Consider the following 25,390-nt stretch of genomic DNA (forward strand, 5'->3'; position numbering starts at 1 on the left):
TCATATTCTTTGGAATTGTCAGGAATGTTAAAGGATGATTGCAGCCAAAAGGAAAAAAAAATTCTCATTGTTCTGTCTTTAACACTTTATCACACAATTTTTTGCTATAAATGAACTCTAGTTTTTCCTCTGTAAAGGGCCCAGTGTAAATAACATTGCTGTCTTTCATTGCACCAATAATTTATTGTAGGTCCTATTCTCTGATTGTATACTAAGATGTTAATAATGCTGGGGTCTCATCTCAGTTTCAACTCTCCTCTCTACCATGATTTGTTTTTGGCTAATATCTAACATCTGAAGAGAGAGACAGGTCCCTGAATAGCGGGGTTAAAAATGCAAAAGAGCAGTGATTTTAGTTGTTATACTTAAAAAAATCTGAGCAGAAAAAATCTGCCTAAATCAGTCTTTACTTCTCAACATTGCATTTTAAAACACAGGCAATGTTCTCGTTATTTCCAAATGTGGGCCTCGTGCATGTTTTATGTCCTCTTTAAGGCAATGTCTATGAGCAGAATGCTGAATAATTGACGAGACGCGAAGCTGGATCAAACAGCAAGTCTGCTTCTGTTTGTGCCTCTCTGTATGCACAGGCTGTTCTCTCTGTGCGTGTGCCTGTGTGCACGCATGTGTGTTTGTGTGGTGGATAGCCTATAAGTCTGTGTTTGTGTGTGTGTGTGTGTGTGTGTGTGTGTGTGTGTGTGTGTGTGTGTGTGTGTGTTTGTGCAAGAGGGGAAAAAAAGTGTCAGAAAGAATTGGTTGTTTTTTTCTGCAGTTGGTGTGATCGTCGCTTTTTACTGGAGATCTAAATAAGTTTGGACTTGTTGTCTAAAGAAACTGATTTTTTGCCATTTTCTACTTAAGGAACATGATATTTTTGGGTCTTTTCAGCTGTTATACACCAGTTTTGATTACATCCAAACGTCCATCACATAATTATGGAGGATATATTTATTCATAATTCAAATTGAAAGTCCAAAGAGAAAACAAAGCAAGATCAAATTAAAAATAGTATTATTTTACTACTCTACTAGGAAAAATCATGCCATAATTAAGTGTGAAATGTAAAAGCTTAAATGGAAATACTTAAATTAAATTCTCAAATAGAAAAAAAAAAATAATTTTATTTTAGCCTTTCCCCTTTATAATTTTCAATTTTCAATTTGACATTTTATCTTTTGAATTTTATGTTTTACATTTGACATTGACATTTTAAGATTCACATTTTTACATTTTACATTTTGATTTAACATTAAGCTTTTCATTTAGAAGTGACAGGTGTCAATTTAAATGAGGAGGCGTGGCCCAACGGCTGGTGGGTTAGGGTTGGGTAGGGTCTGAAACGACTTCCAGCTGACAGGGGGGGCAGGAGTATTACTGGCCGCCGGTAAGCAAGCGATCCCGGCCACTGTAAGCTGGCTGTCACCTAAGACTGGCGCTTCCAAGTCCAACAACATATCGGAGCAAATGTGCAATTGGCCATACATTTTTGTAAAACTGCCCATATTCAAACTGTACACCGTTAATTTCTCGCATAAAACTGTGTCAGAAATGAATTTAGTGGTGAAATAGCAGACAAAAAAAACAATCAATTCTAGAATCTCGCGGCTCGGCTGCGGCTCATAGAGATTCGGCGTGTCCCCTTTTTTTCATCTAGCCATCACACATCCAGGTAGAGATGTGGCCTGGGAGGGAGGAAGCCGGTTCAGCCTGCTGGAGAAGCCGCTACAGTGCGTAACGATGTGCCCCGGCCCCGGGCAAGGGAAGGGAGGAAGGGAGGGAGGAAGCCGGTTCAGCTTGCTGGAGAAGCCACTACAGCGCCTGTCTCCACATCGCTATGCGCTGTAGCGGCGATGACGCCGAATCGCTAGATGAGCCGCAGCTGAGCCTCGCATGATTGAACCGCGCTTATAGTTAGATAAAGTTGTGGGGAAATGAGTGGTGAAATAGCAGACGTTGCCTGCTGCTACTACGGCAAATTCCCGATCTAGATTCTAGAATTGATTGCTTTTTTCGTCTGCTATTTCACCACTACATTCATTTCTGGGACTGTTTTATGCGAGAAATTAACTGTGTACAGTTTGAATATGGGCAGTTTTACAAAAATTGATGGCCAATTGAAAATTATAAAAGGGAAAGGCTAAAATAAAATTATTTCTTTTTTTCTATTTGAGATTTTAATTTAAGTATTTCCATTTAAGCTTTTACATTTAATTATGGCATGATTTTTCCTAGTTGCGTAGTAAAATAATACTATTTTCAATTTGATCTTGCTTCGTTTTCTCTTTGGACTTTCAATTTGAATTATGAATAAATATATCCTCCATACATAATTACCCATCAGAAAACAATGCCTTTGTTTTCCTTGTCACAAAAGCTGGATTTATCTATCTTATTTTCATGAATTTATTTAACATAATGCTGTTGTTTTTGTTCAAACATGCTGATAAAAAGAATATTATGGCTAAATACTTACATATCTTTATATCCTTAAAGCGTAACTCTCACCAAAATGCAACCTAGGGTCTTTTTGTGAATGTACCCGAGTCAAACTTTTGTTTAAAAGCATATTTAGGACGGAATCGACACTTTTAAGATTTAATGTATTTTAATTTTTCGGTCAAATGGCCTTTTGAATGGGAGTGCTAGGGGCACTTTTATGCTAGCCTCAAAATAGCTATTTTTAAAACACTAAGAAGGCTCGACACAACATGAAACTTTGCTTGAAGTATCACCAGGGGCTCTATATCTTAACGAAAGCATTGACAACATTGTTTGTGTACCCAGAGTTTACTAAAAAGAAATGTTTTGTTTACGCTATCCGCCATTTTCCAGTCAAAAATAGTCGATCTCCGAATGCGAATGAACGGACTCCATAGGAGCAAATGTCATTCCTATATGAGGCTCCTTTTTCAACTACAAGGTCAATATTGTGTTTCACTAACGACAAAACAACGAATTATCTGTGCATTTATATGGAACTAAGCTTTAGGAGCTTTCCATCTTTACTCTCCTCCCTCGACTATTTTTGACTGGCTCGATAGACAGCGACTGGAAGAACAACAGCTACAATGAGTTGCTCAAAACCTTTCTTTTTAGTAAACTCTGGGTACACAACAATGTTGTCAGTGCTTTTGTTAAGATGTAGAGCCCCTGGCGATACTTCAAGCAAAGTTTCATGTTGTGTCGAGCCTTCTTAGTGTTTTAAAAATAGCTATTTTGAGGCTAGCATAAAAGTGCCCCTAGCACTCCCATTCAAAAGGCCATTTGACCAAAAAAACGAAAATACGGTCAATCTTAAAAGTGGTGATTCCATCCTAAATATGCTTTTAAACGAAAGTTTGACTCGGGTACATTCACAAAAAGACCCTAGGTTGCATTTTGGCGAGAGTTACGCTTTAAGGATGGTAAAGGTCTGCATGTTATAGCAGTGAAGAAAAATAGGTGATAGTTGATTTGGGCATGTTATCATTCAAAGTCAATCACTTGACAATGGATGATGAATCTTTTTGATTCAAATTGAAATTTGAATCCAAATGATGACATCCTATTCAATTTGCTCAGAAATAACTTTACTCATTTTCAACGTTTTCTTAAAATCATTTTTATATATGGCAAAGTTTTTCAGCCAGTCCACAATTTTGATCCAGTCTGAAATATCTATAATTTATTATAAACTACAACTATTGTATGGATTTGCCATAAACAACAGCCCCCCTCAGGATCAATTGCAATTACTTTTGTGATCCTCTGACTTTTTATCTAGCACCATCATCAGGTCAAAATTCTAATTTGTCCAATATTTTGGTTTACCTGCAAAATCAGTGACAAGGCCTTAGCCTCAGCTGTACATTATGTTATGTGCTAATTGGCAAATGTTAAATGCTGAAAGCTAAATGCGAAATTAAGACAATGAACATGGTACACCTTATACCTGCTTAGCATCCGAATACATTAAACATAGCTGTCCTTACACAATCACATCCACCACACACACACACACACACACACACACACACACACACACACACACACACACACACACACACACACACACACACGCCGCACCACACCACACCTTATCCTCCTCCATTGCACGCTCACAGTCAATTGAACCTGTCATCTTCTCTTTGGTCCCCTAATGGCCGACGACTCCGAGAGAGCTATTAGAGTACAGGACATGTTATTGGAAATCAAAGAGGATTTGGAGTCTAAGGCGTCCTCCTGCAAGGGAAAGCACCCAACAGAGGTCAACTTGTTACAAAAACACACTCGGTCAAGCCTGACCGCTCAGATGGATTGCTTCTGAGTAAACCTCTGTTTCCATCATCGCCATGGTTACTCTGGTTATTTCGAAGCGATTTTTGAGGTGTGATTGTGAGGAAGTGATGGCATGCAACATATCACACAGAGTCTATAAATAGATGTCTGTGAAATTAAATCATTGCCTTTCTTATTTCTTCCACATCCTCACTCAAGATTAAGTCTACTTTTCTGGGGTTTGGAACAGGATTATGAAACCTTTTTTTTTTTTTTTAAATACATCAGATCATATCCTAAAAGGTCTGATGGTCAATACACAAAAATGCTGTATTTTGTTGTTGCCATGCATTCTCTCTGCTGGGTGTATTGCAGCAGCGTAGTCACTAGATGTCCAGAGTTAAAAATTCTGATCACAATTCTGATCATCTGATTCCTCAGATAACAAGCAAACAAGCCTGTAGAGTGCTTCTTTCTGCTACTTAGTGTGCCGTGAAATTTGTATCAAAACAACAAACACTGTTTTCAAGAGGAAACATAATTGGAATACCTGACCAAAATTGCAGTCAGTCTAACCCTTTAGAGAATACCGCAAACAAATTGGTAATTTTGAAGCACATGCTGCCATATAGGAGAGTTCCCTACATCAGGGTTTGATATAATTTAGGTGAACTGGGACCTGAGAATATTCTTAGCAAAGACAAGTACAATTCTTGGCATTCTCTAATTATAAAATAATTTCATTACCAGGCAGCTGGTCTGACAGGATCTGGTTGCCTGATCAAGACTGTATGAAACACAGTGTTTAATTGCCCCTCTTGAATTCATTTGTGTCACCCAGATAATACAGCATGCTAAAGATATGCCTTTTTTCTTATTTTCTTTATCAAAACAATAAATAAGAATAAGAAAAGTCAAATTCATGAAGTATGATTTGAACTGGTGTTTTCCATTATATCAATGTTAAAGAGCTTAAAAAAAGGAGATACAGTGGCAGTTTATATAGACATAACAGTTATCCAGTTCCCAACTGCTGTCGGTTTGTGCTCTCTGAGTTTATGTTGAAAATAATATCAAAGGATCCAGGTAGCTCAAGGTGAACTCGTTAACTGACTGAATATATTTGAATCCAGTTTGGGAATTACATTGTATGTTATGGTATTTTTATTATCCCACGTCTCTCCCAATGCAAACATTTGTACAGGCAGCTTAATTACGACCGCTATAATTTATTGTTAGGCAGTAACCTCTAGTGGTCATACAAATTATGACGGGAGCAAAGTAGGAAGTCATGTAACATAGTATTAAGACAGAGAAAGTCTGTTTAGGGCGGGATTATGGGTCGGTCAAACGAACCCAGGACTTTGACCCAGGAGACTGCTGTTCATGTTGAAATTAAAAGTTGAGTTATTTTGACTTTACGTAACAAACATGACTACGCCACGTTCTACATCACATGCGTAATTACATCTACTTTTGTACGAAAGTGAAGTAATAAATAATAAATAAATAATACTGATTTTAACCCAACCCAAAATCTTTTTTTAAACCTAACTGAGTAGTTGTAGTTGCCTAGACTATTATGTTTAGGCAACTAAACATCCTGCCACCCCTAGGGGTACTAATTGTGTATATATATATATATATATTAGAGATGCACCGATTGACCAGCACCGATTGACCAGCCGGTGACCGGAATTGGCCGATTTTCACGTCATCGGCCATGACCGGCGATCAGTCTGACATATGCCGATTTTATGCTGGTCAAATTCACTCAGGCGCCGCATGACTTACATCGCTGCAACATCAGCACCACACGTGCACATGCAGTGTTTCCGGCGCACTGCCGCTCAATCAGCTGTTTATGAAATGTCATGAAGAGTCGTAATTATACACGGCTAGGCAGAGCCGTCTGCTCTACTGATCTCAGGAGAACAGTCGGCCGCTCTCTCTCCCCTCTGAGGCTGAAAAACTGGAACATGAAAACCGCACTCACGCGGGTCCCATGAAATATGACAGCTACAGTTTATCGGAAAATAGCGTTGGGCACACTGACTTTGATGAATTTACTGTTTATCAGACCCCAGATGAGACAAGAAGCTAACGTTAGCAAACGCTGTGGTCCCTCTGCCTCTTACGCCACGCTGGCCGCTGTAGGAGACAAAGAAGAAAAAAGAAAAAAAAGAGACGCTGTATTCCTCCGACACGCTGTATTAACGTTACTGTTTAAAACGCTTTCCAGGTTAGTGGGGGATGCATACCGCTCAAAACAAACATTAAAAACTTAGTAATCTTCCCTCGGTGTTTAGTTTTGTTGCTAAACTGTGTGTAAAATGAGCGGTGACGTTAAATCATCTGTTGCAGGTAACGGCACTCTAGGGTACCGTCTATTTGCTGGATTGTTCCGAGGTAACCGTCGGTAGCTAACGTTAACAGATGAGCCCATTGACAGCAACGGCAGTGTTCATATTTATGCACAATGACACATAAAGCAAACTTGCTAAAAAAGGAACTACACGCTGTTTTCAGGTAACGTTACTGTTGACGTTCAAACAGGCCTGTGTGTATGTTTTGAGAAATATCTTTATACTGCAAGGCTCTTTATTTTATTTTTATTTGTTATTTATATATTATTTTATTGCCATTACCTGTTTTCATACATAGAAGTTTAGTTTGCTAAATATATCACATTTGTTTAGTTGGATATTGGATGTGAAAAGAAGGAAATGGTTCTTCCGTAACATTGCACTTTAGATGTGTGTTAATTTCCCACACCAGGAGTAATTTATATAGTTCTATTTTATAGTGATTGATTATCTATTCAAAAAATGTTCTATGTTCTATGCAAAATGTCAAATTTTCTATTAAAGAAAAGATAGAAAATAAATATTTGTGTGTGCTGTAAAGTGGTTAGAAAAAATTAAATCAGAATCGGCTAAAATCGGTATCAGCTGGTCAAACTCAATGAAAAAACGGAAATCGGAATCAGCCTAAAAATTGTAATCGGTGCATCTCTAATATATATATATATTTATATTGGAGGACTATAAAGCACAATAAAACACAAATTGTGTGAAAGTTTTCCCTAGTGAAACTGGCCAGTACTGAAACAGCAGTTCTTGCTACAAAGATGCTGTGTATTTTAATATGTGCTTTTAAAGCATTAGGAAAGAAACTGTGTATATCTATAATAATACAAATACAATACAAACTGTTAAATTTATATTTTAGTCATTAATAATTTAGCATGTGAGAAACACTTTTTTTTTAATTAATAGACAAAGCTGCCCCCTTAGTACCCCAAATTTTAAATTAAAGATTTTAAAACAGGATATGAACCAGAGCAAACATGCAAAGGCTTGTCTTGGAGGACAGACACAAATCAAAAATGATTAGATAGCTATTAGTGGGCTGGAGAAGGCAGGTGTAAATTTTTATCACATAGTATTTCCTATACTTATAAAATATACTTGATTTATGGATGTTTTCATCCATGCTAAGGTCCACACTTAAAGGGAGAACTAAAATGTCTTTGTGTCAGCACCATTTTGTGGTGTCTATGTGGTAAACATTGCCAGACTCTCAGTGCAGCAGCTTTAAATTTGTACATTAAAAGCTGTGGCTAACAAAAGCAGTGCAGTGCAATTGATCTAAGCTGTGTGCAAAGGCAGGACGTTTGGGAAATCAGAAGCTTCATTAAAGTTTCATATTGTGTTTCTGTACACTTGCAGTTTCATCTTGTGTCTCTATTTACTTAAGGGCCCAAACTGAGTAAAGTTAGACTCACCATGGGAGCTTGGATTATAAAAGCTTTAACAGTCATGTGGAAAAAAAAGGCTGTAGAAGTGTTGTCATCATCTTATCCAGGACCTTAGTAAAGCAATCTTTAAATATAAGGGCAGCAGGAAGAGTTTTTTTGTCTTCCAGTGGGATGTTTGTTTATTATTTTGTAGTAGTTGTAGTTTTCTCTTTTTGCATCGCATCGCATTGGCAGTATGAGTGGATAATGTTTGCTATTATTTTGTTATTCATGCAGTTTAAGAACATATAATGTGGACCGCTGAGTGACTCAACAGTGTTTGTCCATTTAAAGTTATGTAATGTGCTGAGAATATACTTGTCTCCATTCTGTCTGTGTCAATCTGTCACTTTTTACTTTCTCCACATTCATAGTGTCACGAAACAGACAGAATGACTGGCAGATAGTGACTCTCACCCACTCACTGACACACACTGACACACACACGCACGCACGCGCACACACACACACACACACACACACACACACACACACACACACACACAGCATTGAGACATTAGTCATCTAGGATTCCCCCTGCGCTGCAAATTGTCTGTGAAAATCATACAGAAATCCTGTGCCAGTCTTGGACAACACACACACACACACACACACACACACACACACACACACACACACACACACACACATGCATGCACACATTCACAAATTGAAATATACAAAGGTGCTTGCTTTTTTGCCAGATCTCTTTCACACACATGCACACGTAGCAGAACCAAGAGGTATATATCTTTGATAGCTGCCCAGGTTAGATGGCCTTTTGCTGGCAGAGGCTTTTGGAGAGGATGGTGGTACCTCAGTGTTTGGTTTCCTGCTGGGCCTTTTGTCCCAATCTGTGGGATGTCGTTTAATAAATGAGGGTTTCTACAGGGAGATAAAAGGAATGGAAACAGGTGAGCACTTCACAGAGCACAGTACTGAATCACTGAGAAAATCTCAAATAACAGAGACACAAAAATACTTCATTGTATTAGAGTAAGCAGCTTAGCCAGGTCAGACACAGTAGATGAAGCTCAAATTAAATTTTTTCAAATGCGGAAATTCTAAATAATGATGCATTTTTATCTATTTTACTTTTTTTTTTAAAAAGGCCTTGTAAAACGGAGATGTAAACTTTTAACCACAATTCATACAGTATCTGAACATTTTAATGAAATTCTTATAAAATAAAAATGCATGAATGTGTTTTACAGTAAAAGCAAATTTTCCAAAACCATCACTTTCTTAATAAACATACAATAGCACTGAATGATACAGGTCATTGCAAAGTCAAATCTGTTTTGCTATTGTATAATTCATTATTGCTTAGTTTTTAGCACAGGCATCATAACAAACACAGTCAGACACACTCAAATGCATAGACTAAATAGAGATGTGAAGTTATAGCTTTTCAGAAAATGTTGCAGCTTTGATTTTTTGTTGTTTAACTATTGTGAAGATAATTTGATAAAACATCTGTAGTCACAAGTGTTCACATGCTATCTTCAGTGTCGTACCCATTCTGACTCACCCTTCTTCCCCGTCACATTCAGCCAAGGTTTCTGCACACCGAGCTTCAAAGCATGCAAGATATATCACATCCTACGAATTGGTAAATCTCTCCATGCCCTTGTGACTCACCTTTCATTTGAAAAAGAAAGCTTTAGTCTCATGCAATGTCTGTTTTTGTGGGGTTTTTGGGAGTCACAAAAATCATCTGAAAGGGTTCAAGTTGCCTTTGTGTTTATGTGCCAGTCTTTACCCGAAGCTCTAACTTTCAAACTACAAAAGTGCTCTGATGCTGTGCTGAGACTTCACACACTTAGATGCAGGTCCAGATGCGAGTGTGTGTGCATGCACGTGCCTGTGTATGTGACACAGCCCTCTTGTGACAGCTGTGCCCTTTTCAACGGCACTCAAACATCAAGCATGCTTATCCACACATTGTTTTTCTCAAGCGTCTCAACCAAAGATATATACCTTCCTCCATCACATGGGGCCCTGCTATGCTCACAAGCGAAGTAAGGAGCAAAGCATGCACTCCCAACTCACCTGTTTTCTATAGGTTGCACCATGCCTTCTTGGGTGCAGCAGGTTTGACACAGGAGCAGAGAAGAGAAAAAGGGAAGGAGAGAGGTAAAATAAAAAGGCAGGAAAGGGGGAGAAAAAGGCTAATCTGCTTTTGGGGGAAATTGTTTCCATGATTTTTGAAGCCTGCAACATTCCAATTGGGCTGCAAAGAATCGGGATTACACACACACACACACACACACACACACACACACACACACACACACAACTCGCCCTCTAAGAGATAGAGGCAAGGAGCGAGGAGGAGGGGATAGAGAGGGAGGGATGGCGATGAGCAGTGAAGGTGGCACTGAGTTTTGGAGAGATGGCAGAAACCAGAGGAGAGCAGCCTATATGGTCATGACAGCAGCTGAAATCCTATCCACTGGAGCAAAAGGGAGATGACACTCCCATGAAGGAAATGCGCAGGAAAACGAGGCAAGTGGGGGAAAGAGATAAAAATGACAGAGGAAATATATAAAAATAATGTGTGAGAGAGTCACAGCCAGAGAGGGAAATTGCAAAATGGACAGATTGTTTGGACGTTTGTGCTTGTTGGAAGCCATGATCAATAGGCAACTGTTTGGACAGTTTTGCTCAGTGTTGGTGGGCAATTCAGCCAACACACAGCACTTGTTTGCCCTTATTTACAGTTGAATTCTAATTACCAAATCCCATTCCTGCCACACATTATATTGCCAATGTTTTGCACAGGAAAGACAACATCATGCAAACTGAAGGTTATTTTAACTATGCATACTATAAAGAATGTGTTCTTTTATGCAGGACCCTGTTTTTTTGTGTGGCACAATAAGGCCTTAATGAACGAGCTCCTAGGGTGTACTATCCAATATTCTCCCCCTGCAGCAACACATGACTCCTTCTGTTTTTATTATTTGTTCCTTTGCTGTGTTTTGCAGACCTTGACACACCTGTTCTGACCGTGCACCAGACCATCAGCGATGTGCGTGGCAGTTACTACCAGGAGAAGACAGTGTTCCTCCGCTGCACCGTCAACTCCAACCCTCCCGCACGATTCATCTGGAAACGTGGGAACATGCTCATCGAACAGAGCAAGGACAACGGAGTGGACATCTACGAACCGCTTTACACTCAGGTAGTCTACGCATGAACGCGTGCAGTACACAGACACACAGGCAGGTTTGCCGTCACTTCCTGCTTTCTGCTCTCCCCTTTAAGAAGTGCCTCACAAACTCCTCCCCACTGAATTATGAAATTTTTTTCAATTTAAATCCCTCTCTCCCTTTCCATTTCTGTTTAACATTACGCGTTTACATGAACACTGTTAAAAGCAGCATGGTTGTGACCCAGCTTGTGACCAGGTCAACAGGAAAAAGCCCATTCAGCAAGACACATCCACTGTCTGTGTAATGTCTCACCACTGTGGTGAAGCTAGTCCTGGATGCTATATCAGAGTTAGGGCCCGATCACACACAAAGGCATCGCCAGCAAAACCATTGTTTTTCTATTGTACTGGCGTACGTTTTTAACGAGTTTTTTTTACATGCGTAAAACTTTGTTTTTTATCTGAAATGTGCTACATAAATACAATGCCTTGCCTTGCCATGCCTTGAATTAAAATACAAGTCGACTTGATTAGCTAGCTAGCTGAAGCTGATAACATGTTTTATAGTCACTTCAGCCAAACAACAGCAACCAACCTATGCTCGCTGAATAGAAATGGGAAGCCTGCAACAGTAACTATGGGGGATGAGACTTAGAAAACAGTCACAAGCAGAGACTTTAGTGCAAAATTGTGGCATTAGCACAACTGCTCCCTTTTTCTTCCACTTATCAAAGCATCAGTCAACCACAAAGCAGTGACCCTTGAGTTCAATTAGTCAGCCAGCAGAGCTCTTCCCAGGGCTGCCCGTAAGACACTTTTGGCCCATCACCTACTGTAGCAGACAGACAGTTATACAGTATCAGTCAAATCATCAGTGATGTTGAAAGAGATGTGTGACTGCATCTGTGTGTCCAAGAGAGTGTGTATGTCTAGATGAGGGGCACAGAGAAAGCTACTGTAGTAGCGAGAGACACTGATTTATAAATAGTCAGGGAGAGGATGGATGGATTTAGCTTTTATTTTTGCACTCACAATCAGATCACTTTGATTTTCCTAATGGTCTCATGTGATAGCCATTTGAATCATTCATATTACTCTATAGAATTAAGATACTTCAGTTGATAATCAGGGCATGTCAGACATACAAACCGTGTGTGTGCGCGCGTGTGTGGTGTGTGTGTGTGTGTCTGTCTGTGTGTGTGTGTGTGTGTGTGTGTGTGTGTGTGTGTGTGTGTGTGTGTGTGTGTATGTTTATTTCAATGTGTCTTTGACCCTGTTTATCACACTGCGGCTCATCAAAAATTAAAGTGACTTTTACTCAAGATTATAACCCAGTTTAGAAAAAGACAGAGCTTTCTCATTGATGTAATGTTATGTGTTATGTAATGGAAATGTGGTCATATTAGATGTATCTTTAAATCAATGTTCATATGTGTCTAATAAAAGATTATAGGGTAAAATGTTTGTATTACATTTTAGCATGATTTTGTCATGTGTGTGTGTGCTTCATCCCATCTAGGGTGAGACCAAGGTGCTGAAGCTGAAAAACCTCAGACCCAAGGATTTTGCTGATTACACGTGTCAGGTGTCCGTCCGCAATGTGTGTAACATCGAAGACATGTCGGTCACCTTTAGGCTCACAAATGCCACATGTAAGTTTTTTAATTGTTTCTTTGAAAAAACATCAAAGAAGTTGTTGTTTGTTGTCTTTATTTCTACTTTCAACCCTTTCATTTTCTCACTTCCTTTAATCGCTCTCTTTCCCTGAGATTTACCCCTTTGACTTTCCACTCAGATTTGCTCTCGGTCTGTCTATCTCCTCGGCTGCTTCCCAGTGTGCCATATTTTCTATCTGTCTTGTGTTTTCTGTTGCTGAGAGCTCATCTCAGGGCCGTCAGCTGTAATTCAGTTGTCACACTCCCTGTTATCTCCAATTCACTATACACCACTCTGTCCATCTTCACGCCACCGCCCGGCAACTCTGTTACTTCTGACAACATTGTTGCTGTTGACAGCCCTATCATGTTTGTTGTCGGACTGACACCACAAGGAAAAGGCCCTCTGCTTTTTCTATTGTGTTTATTTTATCTTCTTCCTTACCCTCTTTCTAAATGTCAGCCAGTTTTAATTCATGTTGGCAAATATTGCAAGACAATTAAGTGTGTAATAGCATTCTATAAAAGAGTTTCAAAACCATCATCAGTTATGTTTATTTCCTTTCAGTGGCATGAGTGCACTCATTTTGAAGATGCTTGTTGTCACATTTTGTGAAACGTGCGTCCAACATGCTCAATGGCTTCTCATCTTAATCCAGTCTTTTTCACGGTCAGAGGGCCTGAATAGATATGCACTGAAAGGACACTTAAGGTTAGAAAAGCAGCCTTTTGACCAAAACATAGGTTCTTTAAATCTCCAAAGTTGTGGTGAAAATGAAAGATTAATACTCGCAACATTGTGGCATTTTGGGAAACACACATATTTTCTTTCTTGCCCAGAGTTAGATGGGGATATCTTGTGCTTAGCACAAGGACGGAAAACAGCATGGCTCTGCTCGTTCATCTAGCACGTCCAAGGCTCAGTAATTGTTTAGAAACTAGTTGATGTTCTGTGCTGTTCAGTTCTCATGTTGGGAATGATATTAACTCTGAATGTGTTGCAGAAAAAGGAAATCACATGGCTTTTCCAAGGTAAAAAAAAAATCTGAAACAGCAAAGAGATTGGTCCACATCACAGTTGGTTAAATGCCCTGAGAATGAGAATGGGTTGTTGAAACTGTTGGCCCCTTCCCTCCTGTTCACTGGCTGCGCGCTTTTCTGCGGGAGATCAGTCCTCATACAGAGCCGGCGTTACCCACTGATAGCGCTGTCGTCCCAGTTGGGACGGTTACCGCTTATGAGGTCTTCCACTGAAGCCAGGTCGCCATGGTGAAAGTGAGCTAACTCTGTTAGCACTGTTTGCCATTAGTGTTGTTACCATTCTCTGTTTCTCCCCCCCTCCCTCCCTTCATCATCCGCTGATCAGCGGTGACCTCTGTATGAGCACTGATCTCTCACTGAAGCCTTCAGCCTAGCAGTGCTAGCCAACGTTAGGGCTCGGCCACCTCCATGTTTGCTTGTCACGTCAGAGGCGAAAGCCATGTGCAGCCATTACTGGCCCCAGACTCTGAATGTCAATCAAATCCTGGTGAGAGCCCTGTGGAGGCAATTCCAGCCCATAGTGAATTTTGTTCAGTATTTCCAGTACAGCCTCTTTGGTCTCTTATTTGTATAAATTATTATATATAAATGTTACTTTAAAATATTATAGTTGTAAAATATAAAAAAGACAAATACATAATTTTTTAACTGCATTAATGTTTTTGTTACACACATTTCACACACACAAAAGAGTAAAGAGAAAGGTTTCTTGTTTTGCTACATTTTTATGATGGCCACAAGTCTCCATGATGTTTTACTTTAACTTTTTGTTACAGACTTTGAACTGAAGGAGAGGTTATCAATTGCGCAATACGGCCTCGTTCAGATAAGAGATAAATGTTCCCAGGAGTCTTCTGAAGTGAGCTGAAGGTGGAGAAGATAATAAAAAAGAATCTGTGATAAAGTTAAGAGGAGACGAAACAGAGTCTGGCATTACGAAAAAGAAGTTGTCACAAAGATAATATGAAGAAAAACGAAGGACATGAAAGACTGATCTGAATGACAGATGGAAATGGCTAGCTGAAATGCTCCGGAAAACAGAGTGATGCTAATGAATCAGTCTCAGGTGAATGAGACATGCTATCAATAATAACACATAGGACCAGAGATGATAAATGATGGATTATGATGAAAGAGAAATGCCAGAGAGTGACCAACATAGAACAAAAAAAGAGGCTAAAACATCTTAAGGCTGACTAACTGTGTCATGGTTCGGAATTATTTTAACACATTAATGTCTTTTGAATGGATACATATTTTAAATAATACTCAAGATCTCAGATCAATACATTAGCTGTCTTTTTTAAAAAGTTTTTGTAAAACAGTCACAAAAAGTGTTGCTCAAAATCAACAGGTAGGAAGGAAAAACAAACATGTCTTTAATAGTCTAGCTGTATGTGATAGGTGTTCTTCCCTCTGTCTTCCTGTCCTCCCCTCTTGGACTCCTGTGGCTGAGATCAATTGTATCCCCACGGCTCAATCAACACACACACGCACACACACACACGCACACACACACACACACACACACACACACACACACACACACACACACACACACACACACACACACACACACACACACACAGCTACAATAACGATAAATGTCTGCCTGGTGCTGGCATCCGGGCGCAGAGACTTGACAGAACAGTCTCAGAACAGATTTGTCTGGACCTAACAGCCTCACAGTGTGAGTGTGTGTTTCTGTGTATAAATGTGGTTTGGATTACTTTATTTGGATTACTTTATTAATGCAAAGCAATTTCCTTTTAATTTGATTAGTATCTAATTGAATTACACATTTTACCTCAGAAATACAACTAAATACAATTACATTAATTTTGTAATTTAATAACACAATTTCATTACACGTAACTAGTCACTCCTCAACCCTGCATTCATTTTGTTCCAAAATATAGATCACTCTTTAAGAGAACAAATATTTCTATTAATTCAACAACTGACAAGAATTGTTTTCTTGATTTACAATAAGTAATAAGTAAAAAGTGTGCTTGCATGCTTTTAAACACATATGATATCCAGTGTTGGGGGTAACTCCTTACAAAGTAATGCCATAATATAATCACATTTGGCTGTAACTGAGTAATGTAACACATTAATGTTACTGTTACTGTTGTGTTGTGAGTTGAAGGTGTGTTTAAGCCCTTTATGAGCTATATGCCAGAGTCTTGCTGTGTTGCGCTACAGTAATGTAATGAGTAGAGTAATGAGTTACTATCCATAGAGAATAACAAGTAAGGTAATGCATTATGGTTGTTTTTTTTAAGTGAATAATGTGTATTACACGTTCTTGAGTAGTGACCCCAACACTGATGATATCAAATATCAGTAGCACAATACCATCAAGATGGTTTTCAAAATAAAAGACTGTCTGTCTGTTAACTTACTTGTAGATGCCTTTTGAAATTTGAAGTAGCCTTGATGGAGCCACAGACTGGAGCAGTGCAGTGCTTGCATATGGTTCTGTGGTTTCCAGGTGTTCTTGTTGGAATTGGTTCTTCAAAATGAACTAGTATAGATGACCGTTTAGGCCTGCTATTATTTTCCATGTCGCTGTTATTACAGGTGTCAAATCTATAAATGTTTGTAATCTGAAGTTGTAAGGGACTTGAAACTTAAAAAGTCCAGTGTTGACCATCAAATTGTGAAGAAAAGAAGCTTTCAAACAAATGTCCACCTCAAATTGTTTGGCAACCATTTTAAATACTTGGTTAAAGTGATGGTTCGGAGTAATTTCACCCTAGGCTGCTTTGCACCTTGACCTCGATTTGATTTGGCCCTGCAGCTCAGGCTGGAAACCTGTATGTTTATCTATCCTGCTTTCATTACAAATTTGCTTCCAATCACAAACTGGCTTATCCACCGAAGCGCAGCAACCCGTTGATTCCGCTGTCGCTGCTACGTCACCCGGATTGTTGGTCTGATTGGTTGAAGGACTATCCAATTGCATACAGAGTCATTTGAACTTTGCCCGTTGATCACGCCTCTTGTGCAGTAGAAAATACAGAGCAGACTCCCCAGACTAATGTTCAATCTTAAAAGATTGAGCTTGATCTGGTGATAGCCAGACTAACTCACAATTATATATCCAAGTTTGCTAGTTTGTTAGAACACATTTAAGACACAACACTAAGACACAATGGGAAGTAAGTAATACAGGGTTTAAAGTGTATCCAGATACAGGAGACAAATCGCTTTTCAGACAAGTGTAAACATAATGATGATATCTCAGAAAATCAGTCGCTCAGATCTCCAAAATAACTGTAATGACAAGAGTGACAGGCAGGGAAAGAAAATTCCAAATAGAGAAGACAATATCATAGATACACAGAGGGCAAAGAGTGGCACAGAGATAGACAGAAGGACATATGAGATAAAGAGATTGTAAAAGACGAAAACAAACAGCGAGCTGCTGCTTTGTTTTTTATCCTCTATAATATTTATCTAATGAGCGTATTTTGTTATTCCCCGCTGAGCTCCCTTTTGTCCTTGTGGCGTCAGTCACTGCTTAGATTAGATTCATCCAACTAGGTCACGCCATCACCGCTGATTCACCGTGCTGGGACAAGGGGATTGATTGATTTTTATATCATAATCCTGGCCTGGGATTTGAATATGGGATCTTCTGCCTTCCAGTAACTGCTGACAACAGCCAAATCCTCTTCCCCTGCCTCTCGTAAAAAACAACACAGGGGCAGTGCTCTGGAGCTTGTCATAGTATTTAAAGTGGTGTAGCACATGGGTGGAGGAGGTAATGAAACAAGGCCTGGACATGTGTAGGGATGGAGCAAAACAATAGATTACATTATATTGACTTCCACCTCTGAATGTGGACTTTGGATTTTGTTTGTTTAAAACAAGTAGGAAAATGTGCATGAAGAAATAAATATGAAAAAGTCACAAATTATTAGTTTAAATGTCATGCCTCACACATTTTTTTCTTTCTTTATATCTTCATATCACATCAGACATCAACACGTAACGTATAAAGCCTGAATACCACCACCACACAAAGTGCCCTGCTATTTTTCAAAGTAGCTAATAAAACAGAACATAGAGAAAGAGGAAGAGGGCAATCATTTGAAGCTAAAAGCTTCTACCATAAGGTAAATTATTAATCAGGCCCTACATGTTTTCTAGTAGGGGGCTATTGCGGAGGTCTAACTATTATATTAAAATCATAAAACAGCAGATGTGTGGACAATTCATGTGTATAATCACTGTTGTGAACTGTGAAGTGCAATAAAAGAAGAGCTTCTCCACATAAAAAAAAGAAAAAAAGGAGAAATGCAAAATTGGCTTTTTAGAACTGTCACATTGATTAGTAATCGTCAGGTTAAGACAGCTGTTTACAGTTAATATACTTTGGAGACTTTGACAGTCTCTAAGAGTGGTGTGTCTATGTTTCAATTAAGGTGATAATTTGAAAACACTGTTTGTTCCTCTTGTTCCGTTTAATTAAATTAACAAAATGCCGAATCACAGAAAGACTAAGTGCTCATATTATGCTTTTTGGCTTTTCCCCTTTCCTTTATTGTGTTATATATCTTTTTGGGCACGTTATAGGTTTACAAAGTTAAAAAGCCCAAAGTCCACCCAAAGGGACTTACCATCTCCAACAGAAAACACTGTTCACAAACTGCTCCAAACAGCTCTGTTGTAGTCCAGCCTTTACTTCCGTGACAAACGTGCGTCACTTTGTAACACACGTTATAATGCTCGCCTAGCTGCTAGCGTGGCACGTCCTCATACTCTGCAACTGACTAGCTAGCTGTACTTACTTCGCATACAGAAGTGAGATGCCTCACTCTGTAGCTAAAACAGAGAGCTCAACACACAGGGTGAAAAGAGGAGCTGCAGCAATGTTCAGTCCAACACATATATGGTGTTTTCTGAAGATTAAACCACATAAACCTATTCTGGTACAACTTCTAAATACAGTTATGAACCTGAAAATGAACATAATATGAGCACTTTAAACAATAAAAACATTTCCTTTCCTGAATAATGATGCGGGCAGGTATGCTGGATGAAAGAAAGAAACACAGACACACACACAAACCATGATTTAAAGCTGCTGACAACCTCTGAGCGAACTGTAAATCTGAACGATGGAAAAGTTGATTCAGTCTTTTATTGATTACTGTAACTCTTACTACAATATACCTTCATAATAATATGGCAGTTGTACTAGTGTGTAATATATATGATGAGATCAATAGGTGGCAAATCCTATGGCGTAATAATTCCCCCTTGAAAAGTTTAGGATCGATGGGCAATCTGCAATAACCCTTAGTACTGTAAAACCTCTGTGGTAGGATGTCAGACTGCATCTGTGCAGTCAGTTTTATGTAAGGCCATAATCCATGTCTGAGAGTGCTGATGTGGAAGAAAGAGAGGGAGAATAGAAACATGAGAGGGACAAAAAAAGCCACACATTTAACATTGACATTCATTTAACAGAATCCAGAAGTGTCAATTTATGTAAACCTATTGCATGTTCATCCGTTATAATACTTATTATTTGTATATATTTTTGAACTGTTTAGTTCTATAGAAATGTATATAGTTATATGACTAACCGATTATGTGTGTCTGGACTCTATGGATGTAGGTAAAGGCCTCCTATTACACTTTTCAGTTCCTAAACATCTCCACCAGTCTCAAATCTAGTCCAGTCAGGGGATCAGGGTGGGGATATAGAGCCATACCACTGGCAGGAATCAATTTGTTTGTAAGGCTGCTTTGATCACTTTTTTGTGAAGTTACTGGAAGGGGCTTTAAGAATCTCAGAATTTCAGTTCTGTGCCCTCTGCATTTGACCTTTCCCATTTTCAAAACATATTACTTTAATTGTACAAGTGAGCATGCAGCCTCTTTTCAGCAGTGCTGAATTACACACATTCACACCCATGACCTGCACTGTACAAATGTTAGATACCAATTGCAGTGTTGGGATTTAAATTGGCAACATTCTGGTCACAATCTGTATCTTTAAACCATATCCTAATGCAGTCCAAGTCCTGGCTTCTGATGAAATATTGTAACCTGTTCTGACCTTAAAAACTGTCTTTAAACTGATGTCTTTACATTGAATTTAGTGTGTAAATCAAACTGTTCTATCTCCACAGCGCTGTGTCAGCGCTGGATTAAGGTCTGGCTACACCACACATATTCTAGTATAGGAGGAAAAGAACGTTCTGGCTCATTTGCATTTCTTTAAACCAATCACAATTATCTTGGGCATTGCTATGCTCCGGATTCAGCGACTGTGCCTCTGCATATAGTTTTGGGAAGGAACTTGTTTTGGTGGAACATTTGCATTTCCATTATCCCTGTGTTTAATGTTACCCTTGCTATAGCTCACTGATGGCAATAGGACATGCTTGGAGAATAAAACTTTTTCCATAACTGGTGGGTAAACATGCTAGCATGCCCCTGTTAGATATACTTTTTGTAAATATTTACAATCATTCACAGAAAGAACCAAGCAGGCCTTTCGTCAAAACTTTTAATTTCCATTTTCAGCATGTAGCTTGATAGCTCTGAGGTTGTTTTAGTTGTTTCCTGTAGCGAGGCGATTTTTAGAATGATAACAGAGATAGCAGAAAGGAAGGGGGGAAAGACTGACATCCTGCGTGGAGCCGTGTGCCGCATGTCAGCCTTTATCCTGTTAATCTACTTCCGTTGCGCCAGACTAGGCGGCCAACCTGCCACCTCATCATATTTTTGACTGACGTAAAAGGTGACACCCACTGTTCTTGGGTACAAAACATCTGCACATCTGCAAACATACAGCACCTGTCAGCATTCACCTCTATCTAAACCTTTAAGCTTTTATTTGCAGCTGATGCCCCCACCCAAAAAAAAACCCTCTGCCTTTACTCCATAGATAAATTAAGTCCTGCAAATCTGAAATAGGCAATACAGCATGGCAGTGAGAAAGAAAGCAAGTCATAGAGAGAATGCAGTTAACAAAAAAGAAAAGAATGAGAACCAGGTATAGAGGCATAGGGTGCGAAGACTGATATTGAAGATACAGAGGTGACAAACTGACAGAGAGAAAATGCGAGAGAGTGAGTGAAAGTGTGAGCATGAAAGAGAGAGGCATTTGTTACCTGGTTGTAAACCGCTGTGCTGCACATAAATCCCATTACTTTGGGAAGAGCGCTGGCTGATACGACCGTTACCGTCACCCACGCATCCCCAGGAAATTGAAGCTATAATTCTCAAATCCTCAGTTCACATGCAGTGTTCTCTCCTATTTTTTTCTTCTTCCCAGACTTTTTTTTAACTGTACTTTTGGCCTTTTCTGTTTTTGGAATTTTAATTTATTTAGTTGTTTATTTATATGTTAATTTTTTAACACCATTTACATTAGCATTCAACTATAGCTAATTTGGAATCCACTTAACCTGACACATATTTTAAATTCATCTGGGGCACCAGTGCACTCAGAGGAAAACCACGTAAGCAACATACTCTCACAGATTAGTGGACCTTAAAATGTCAGTATAATCAATTCTGTCAACATACAGAGCTTTAATATATTCCCAACTGCCCTGCTACTCTTTTTTACTGAAACTGCATTTAACAAACAGTTTCTCTGGAGGTGCATTGCATACTTAGAAAGCTATTCAGGCCTACAGTGGTTTACCTTCCTAGTGTTGTGATTTGATACAATGGAAGTGGACAGTGCTATTTATGCTCTGATTGCAGTTGTTACACCAGTGAAATTTCTTGTCAGCTTGAGAGACATCACTAGTGAGGTTAGCGAAAGAGATGTCCCATTAGTGTGTGTTTTTGCACGCACATTATTGTCACCCATGTAAGAATGTACAAGCCACCTGTCTGTGTGTGTGCACAGTGTGCGCGTGTTCTTGTGTATTATAGAAACATGCTTCGGTAAACTAGTTTGTTGAGCCTCTGTGCACCTCTTTCATTATGCCGATTGCAATTTGTTAAAAAAGAGATTAGATGAGAGGATGTACTGCATAAAGTCTATTAGAGGAATGAATTGCTTCCAGTACTCTGTGGGGTTGTTCTCTCACTGAGGATTAACTTTCCCTCAGGTCGATAAAAGCCTGGTTTCTCCTCCTTCCTCCTCATTTTAAAGACCCCATCTGGAGAACAATTCTTTAAAATGCTCGAAAATAAATATTTAAAACCTTAAAAATGCATAAATGGTAAACAAATATTTTTGTTTAAAAAATGAATCTAAAATGGTAAGACTTTTTTAATGTACACATGTCTATGCGTTAATAATGCATGATGAAGTAAATTACTTTGCCTTGTTATTTTCCCAGGCACCACATCAATAGTATTGCTAATGGTAGACAGCACATTTTCCTGCAGATAATTCTTTACTCAGGTTGCTGTAGGCTCACCTGGTTGTGCCTCTGAGGTTGGATTTGTTTATTTTCTACAAGCATCTAAACCTATTAGAGATGTAAGCCTCTTTCGTCTTTCTGCATCCATAGAGTTGGAATTAATTCACAAATAAATTAGGTGTTTACCACTGTAACTCCAGCACTTTGTGTGTGTGTGTGTTTGTGTTCTTTAGTTTTTGTGCCATTTCTAAACAAGGAGCATATATCAAGCAAATGCATTACTATACAGAATAATTGGGAGAAATGTGTACAAGTTCAGCAGCCAAGTTTATGGCTTACTTTTAAGTTATTTACAAAATGACCCAAAATGACATGTTCTTAACAGAGTACTGCATCATTATGCCTACATATGCTAAACAGTATGACATTATCACCTGCTGCATGATGTCTGACAGGGCTGCAATAGAAAAAACAAACATTATCATCCCATGTGACATGGCAACTTAATAAAGAATATATACATAATTCAAAGAGGCAGGTTGACTGAGCACATTTCAAACAGAATACAATGACCTTGTTTTTCTTCTTTTTTCGCCGCTATAACTTAGCCAAATACTTACAGAGAGAGAGGCAGAGTAACACTCTCTGACACAAATTTACACCAGAGAGTTTAACAATACCACCACAGATTAGTAACTTGTGGCCAGTGAAGCAGCTCCAGTAGAGAAACTGGGGCTCCACTGCTTTGCCCCAAGGTGTTTTTACTGCAGTTGATGAGAGAGGGGGAGACCTTTCTATATTACTCCACCAAAAACTTTTTTGTAGCCACTCGAGGGATTTAAACAGGTGACATTTAGGTCACAAGCTCATTTCTCTCAATGTTACCCTCCTGTCACCCCATTTACACCCTGTGGCAAGATATGCAAAAACCTATTACAAGATGTTGCAGATAGAATTGCTACCTACATGATGTGGAGCATTTTGAGTGCTCTAAAAAGTTCTCAGTTTTACATTAAACTAGATACAACCACATGAAACAGGGTTTTCACCATCATTAAGATGTGGGGAAAACCTGTTTGATGCTCTATATATAACAGTGCAATATTGAGAGCCTTACAAAGAGATTTTTAACAGCACACACAATTCTTCTGGAAATATTATGGGCAAGTATGCCACTAGACAACCATTTAGTGGTTTTACATAAACTGAAATTCCCAGCTGCCACTTGCCAACAGGGATTTTATTATGGGACTAATTATGCTAAACTCTGAAAAAATAAATGGACAAGGTGTATTTACTGCAAAAGCCTTGCAACTGATTTAAATACATGTCAGCAATAACATAAAATCAAATCAATAATAACCTGTTTAAATGGATCTCCTTTCAGCTTTTGTCTTTTCATGATACCCATATTGTTGTTGTTCTTTTGCCAAACGTAACCTGCTTCATTACCACTAGTAGGAATAACTGAGCAGAAACAAGCAGATAGCCCCATTGTATGCAGACTTGACATACTGTCATTTTATAAAGCTGCTAAGGCCAAAAAAAATACTACTTACACATTCAGCAAACAGAGCAATATTATCTTTCTATTGGAGTCATGGGTATGGCCACCTGAAGAATCTATTAAATCCCAAGTTTTTTTAAAGACATAATGAGTAGGATTTTTCTAAAAAACAATGTATAGACTCATACAAAAATGATCCCTCTCAATCATCACTTATGACCCACTAGAAGTGTGTAGCTGTGGCTATATCTGCAGAGACCCTGCCCTTTCTTATTTTGCTGTGTTTAGGAGATTTTTGGGTGTCGACCGCTTTTAAAAACGTAGCGACTTGGTGCCAGAACACAAATATAGCAAGGCGAAACGCCAAGCTGACAAAGCTCGTTCCAAAACAAGATTAAATCTGGGGGTTGGTTTTCACCCGCTGGCGAGCACCGTAACTCTCGTTGGGGTGGGGAGGAGGGTCTAACCTTGCATGTTGTATTTACGAACCGCCACTGACAAATTCTTCTCCTTCTGCCTCTAAGCTAGCTTTAGTTTGGTTTTCACCAACACCTGGAGATTTAGCTACTTGATAGCTAACACTTGGCGCTAATCCAGCGGCGGAGTGGGACCAAAAAATGTACTGGGAAATTTCGTAGACCAACGGCCCTCGTGGGGGGGGGGGTGAATGCATGAACAACACACAGCACAGCAACACAATCCCTTTTTTTCCTTTTGAGTCTGTTCTTCTCAGCGCCACCTTTCCCTTTTCTTTTTTGGCTTTCCATCATTAGACTCACACACTGTCTGTTAACGTTACCGATCGACTTCCAAACGTGACGAGAAAAAAAGAGGTGTTCGATGGCTTTACGTCATAGGCCAACCAGGGCTATGCCATTTGGGGAGGGGCCGCTGATCCCCCTATATTTCTGAAAATCCTAGACAAGAGGCTACTGCGGCCCGCACGGGTTGAGCAGAGGCTGCACAGTTTGACCAACAGGCAGTGGCAGCACACCAGGCCGCCGGATGGTGTTGCTAAGAACTTGCAATGTATAACTATTTTCAGACCGGCCCTCGCAGCTTCGAAACACTACCGTCCCACCGGGAAAAGTCCTGACGCTCCCAATTGCCACTCCGCTACTGCGCTAATCTATGTACTAATTTTGACTGTCTGCGGTTTAGTTCTCCGCATGTGGTTTTTAATCGGCGCTTGTTTTCTGGAAACGACAAACGGAAATGAGTTGAACCCTACCAATAGGTCTATATGTGACAGAAACTCAAACAAGCTCAAGAGTTTAACATTAACACATTCTGTAGAGAAGCAAAGTTGGAGTCTGTGTTTATAAACCAAAGACGTAACATCACCCAGGCTGCTTTCTTTTTTTCTTTTTTTTTATCAATTTTTTATTGAGAAAGGCACAAGTTTAACAACAATACACATCACAGATGGAGATAGAACAGTTTGAGTTACACACTAAATTCAATGTAAAGACATCAGTTTAAAGACAGTTTTTATGGTCAGAACAGGTTACAATAGTTCATCAGAAGCCAGGACTTGGACTGCATTAGGATATGGTTTAAAGATACACATTGTGACCACACACATACAATGTAAAACATTCCAAAACTAAAACCAAAAAGTGT

At 39.2% G+C, this 25,390-nt stretch overlaps 1 protein-coding gene across 2 annotated transcripts in view; it reads left to right on the forward strand.

Annotated features, from left to right (window-relative positions):
• mdga1 (MAM domain containing glycosylphosphatidylinositol anchor 1) overlaps window positions 1-25,390 on the forward strand; it is a 208,844-nt gene that overhangs the window by 113,396 nt on the left and 70,058 nt on the right. For both annotated transcript variants that reach the window (XM_078251814.1, XM_078251823.1), the window contains exons 5-6: window positions 11,047-11,243; window positions 12,733-12,865. In XM_078251814.1, coding sequence (XP_078107940.1) covers window positions 11,047-11,243; window positions 12,733-12,865 — 330 coding nt within the window. The remainder of the gene's footprint in view (window positions 1-11,046; window positions 11,244-12,732; window positions 12,866-25,390) is intronic.

The sequence above is a fragment of the Sander vitreus genome, chromosome 1 (assembly GCF_031162955.1).
Source record: "Sander vitreus isolate 19-12246 chromosome 1, sanVit1, whole genome shotgun sequence".
Taxonomy (NCBI): domain Eukaryota; kingdom Metazoa; phylum Chordata; class Actinopteri; order Perciformes; family Percidae; genus Sander; species Sander vitreus.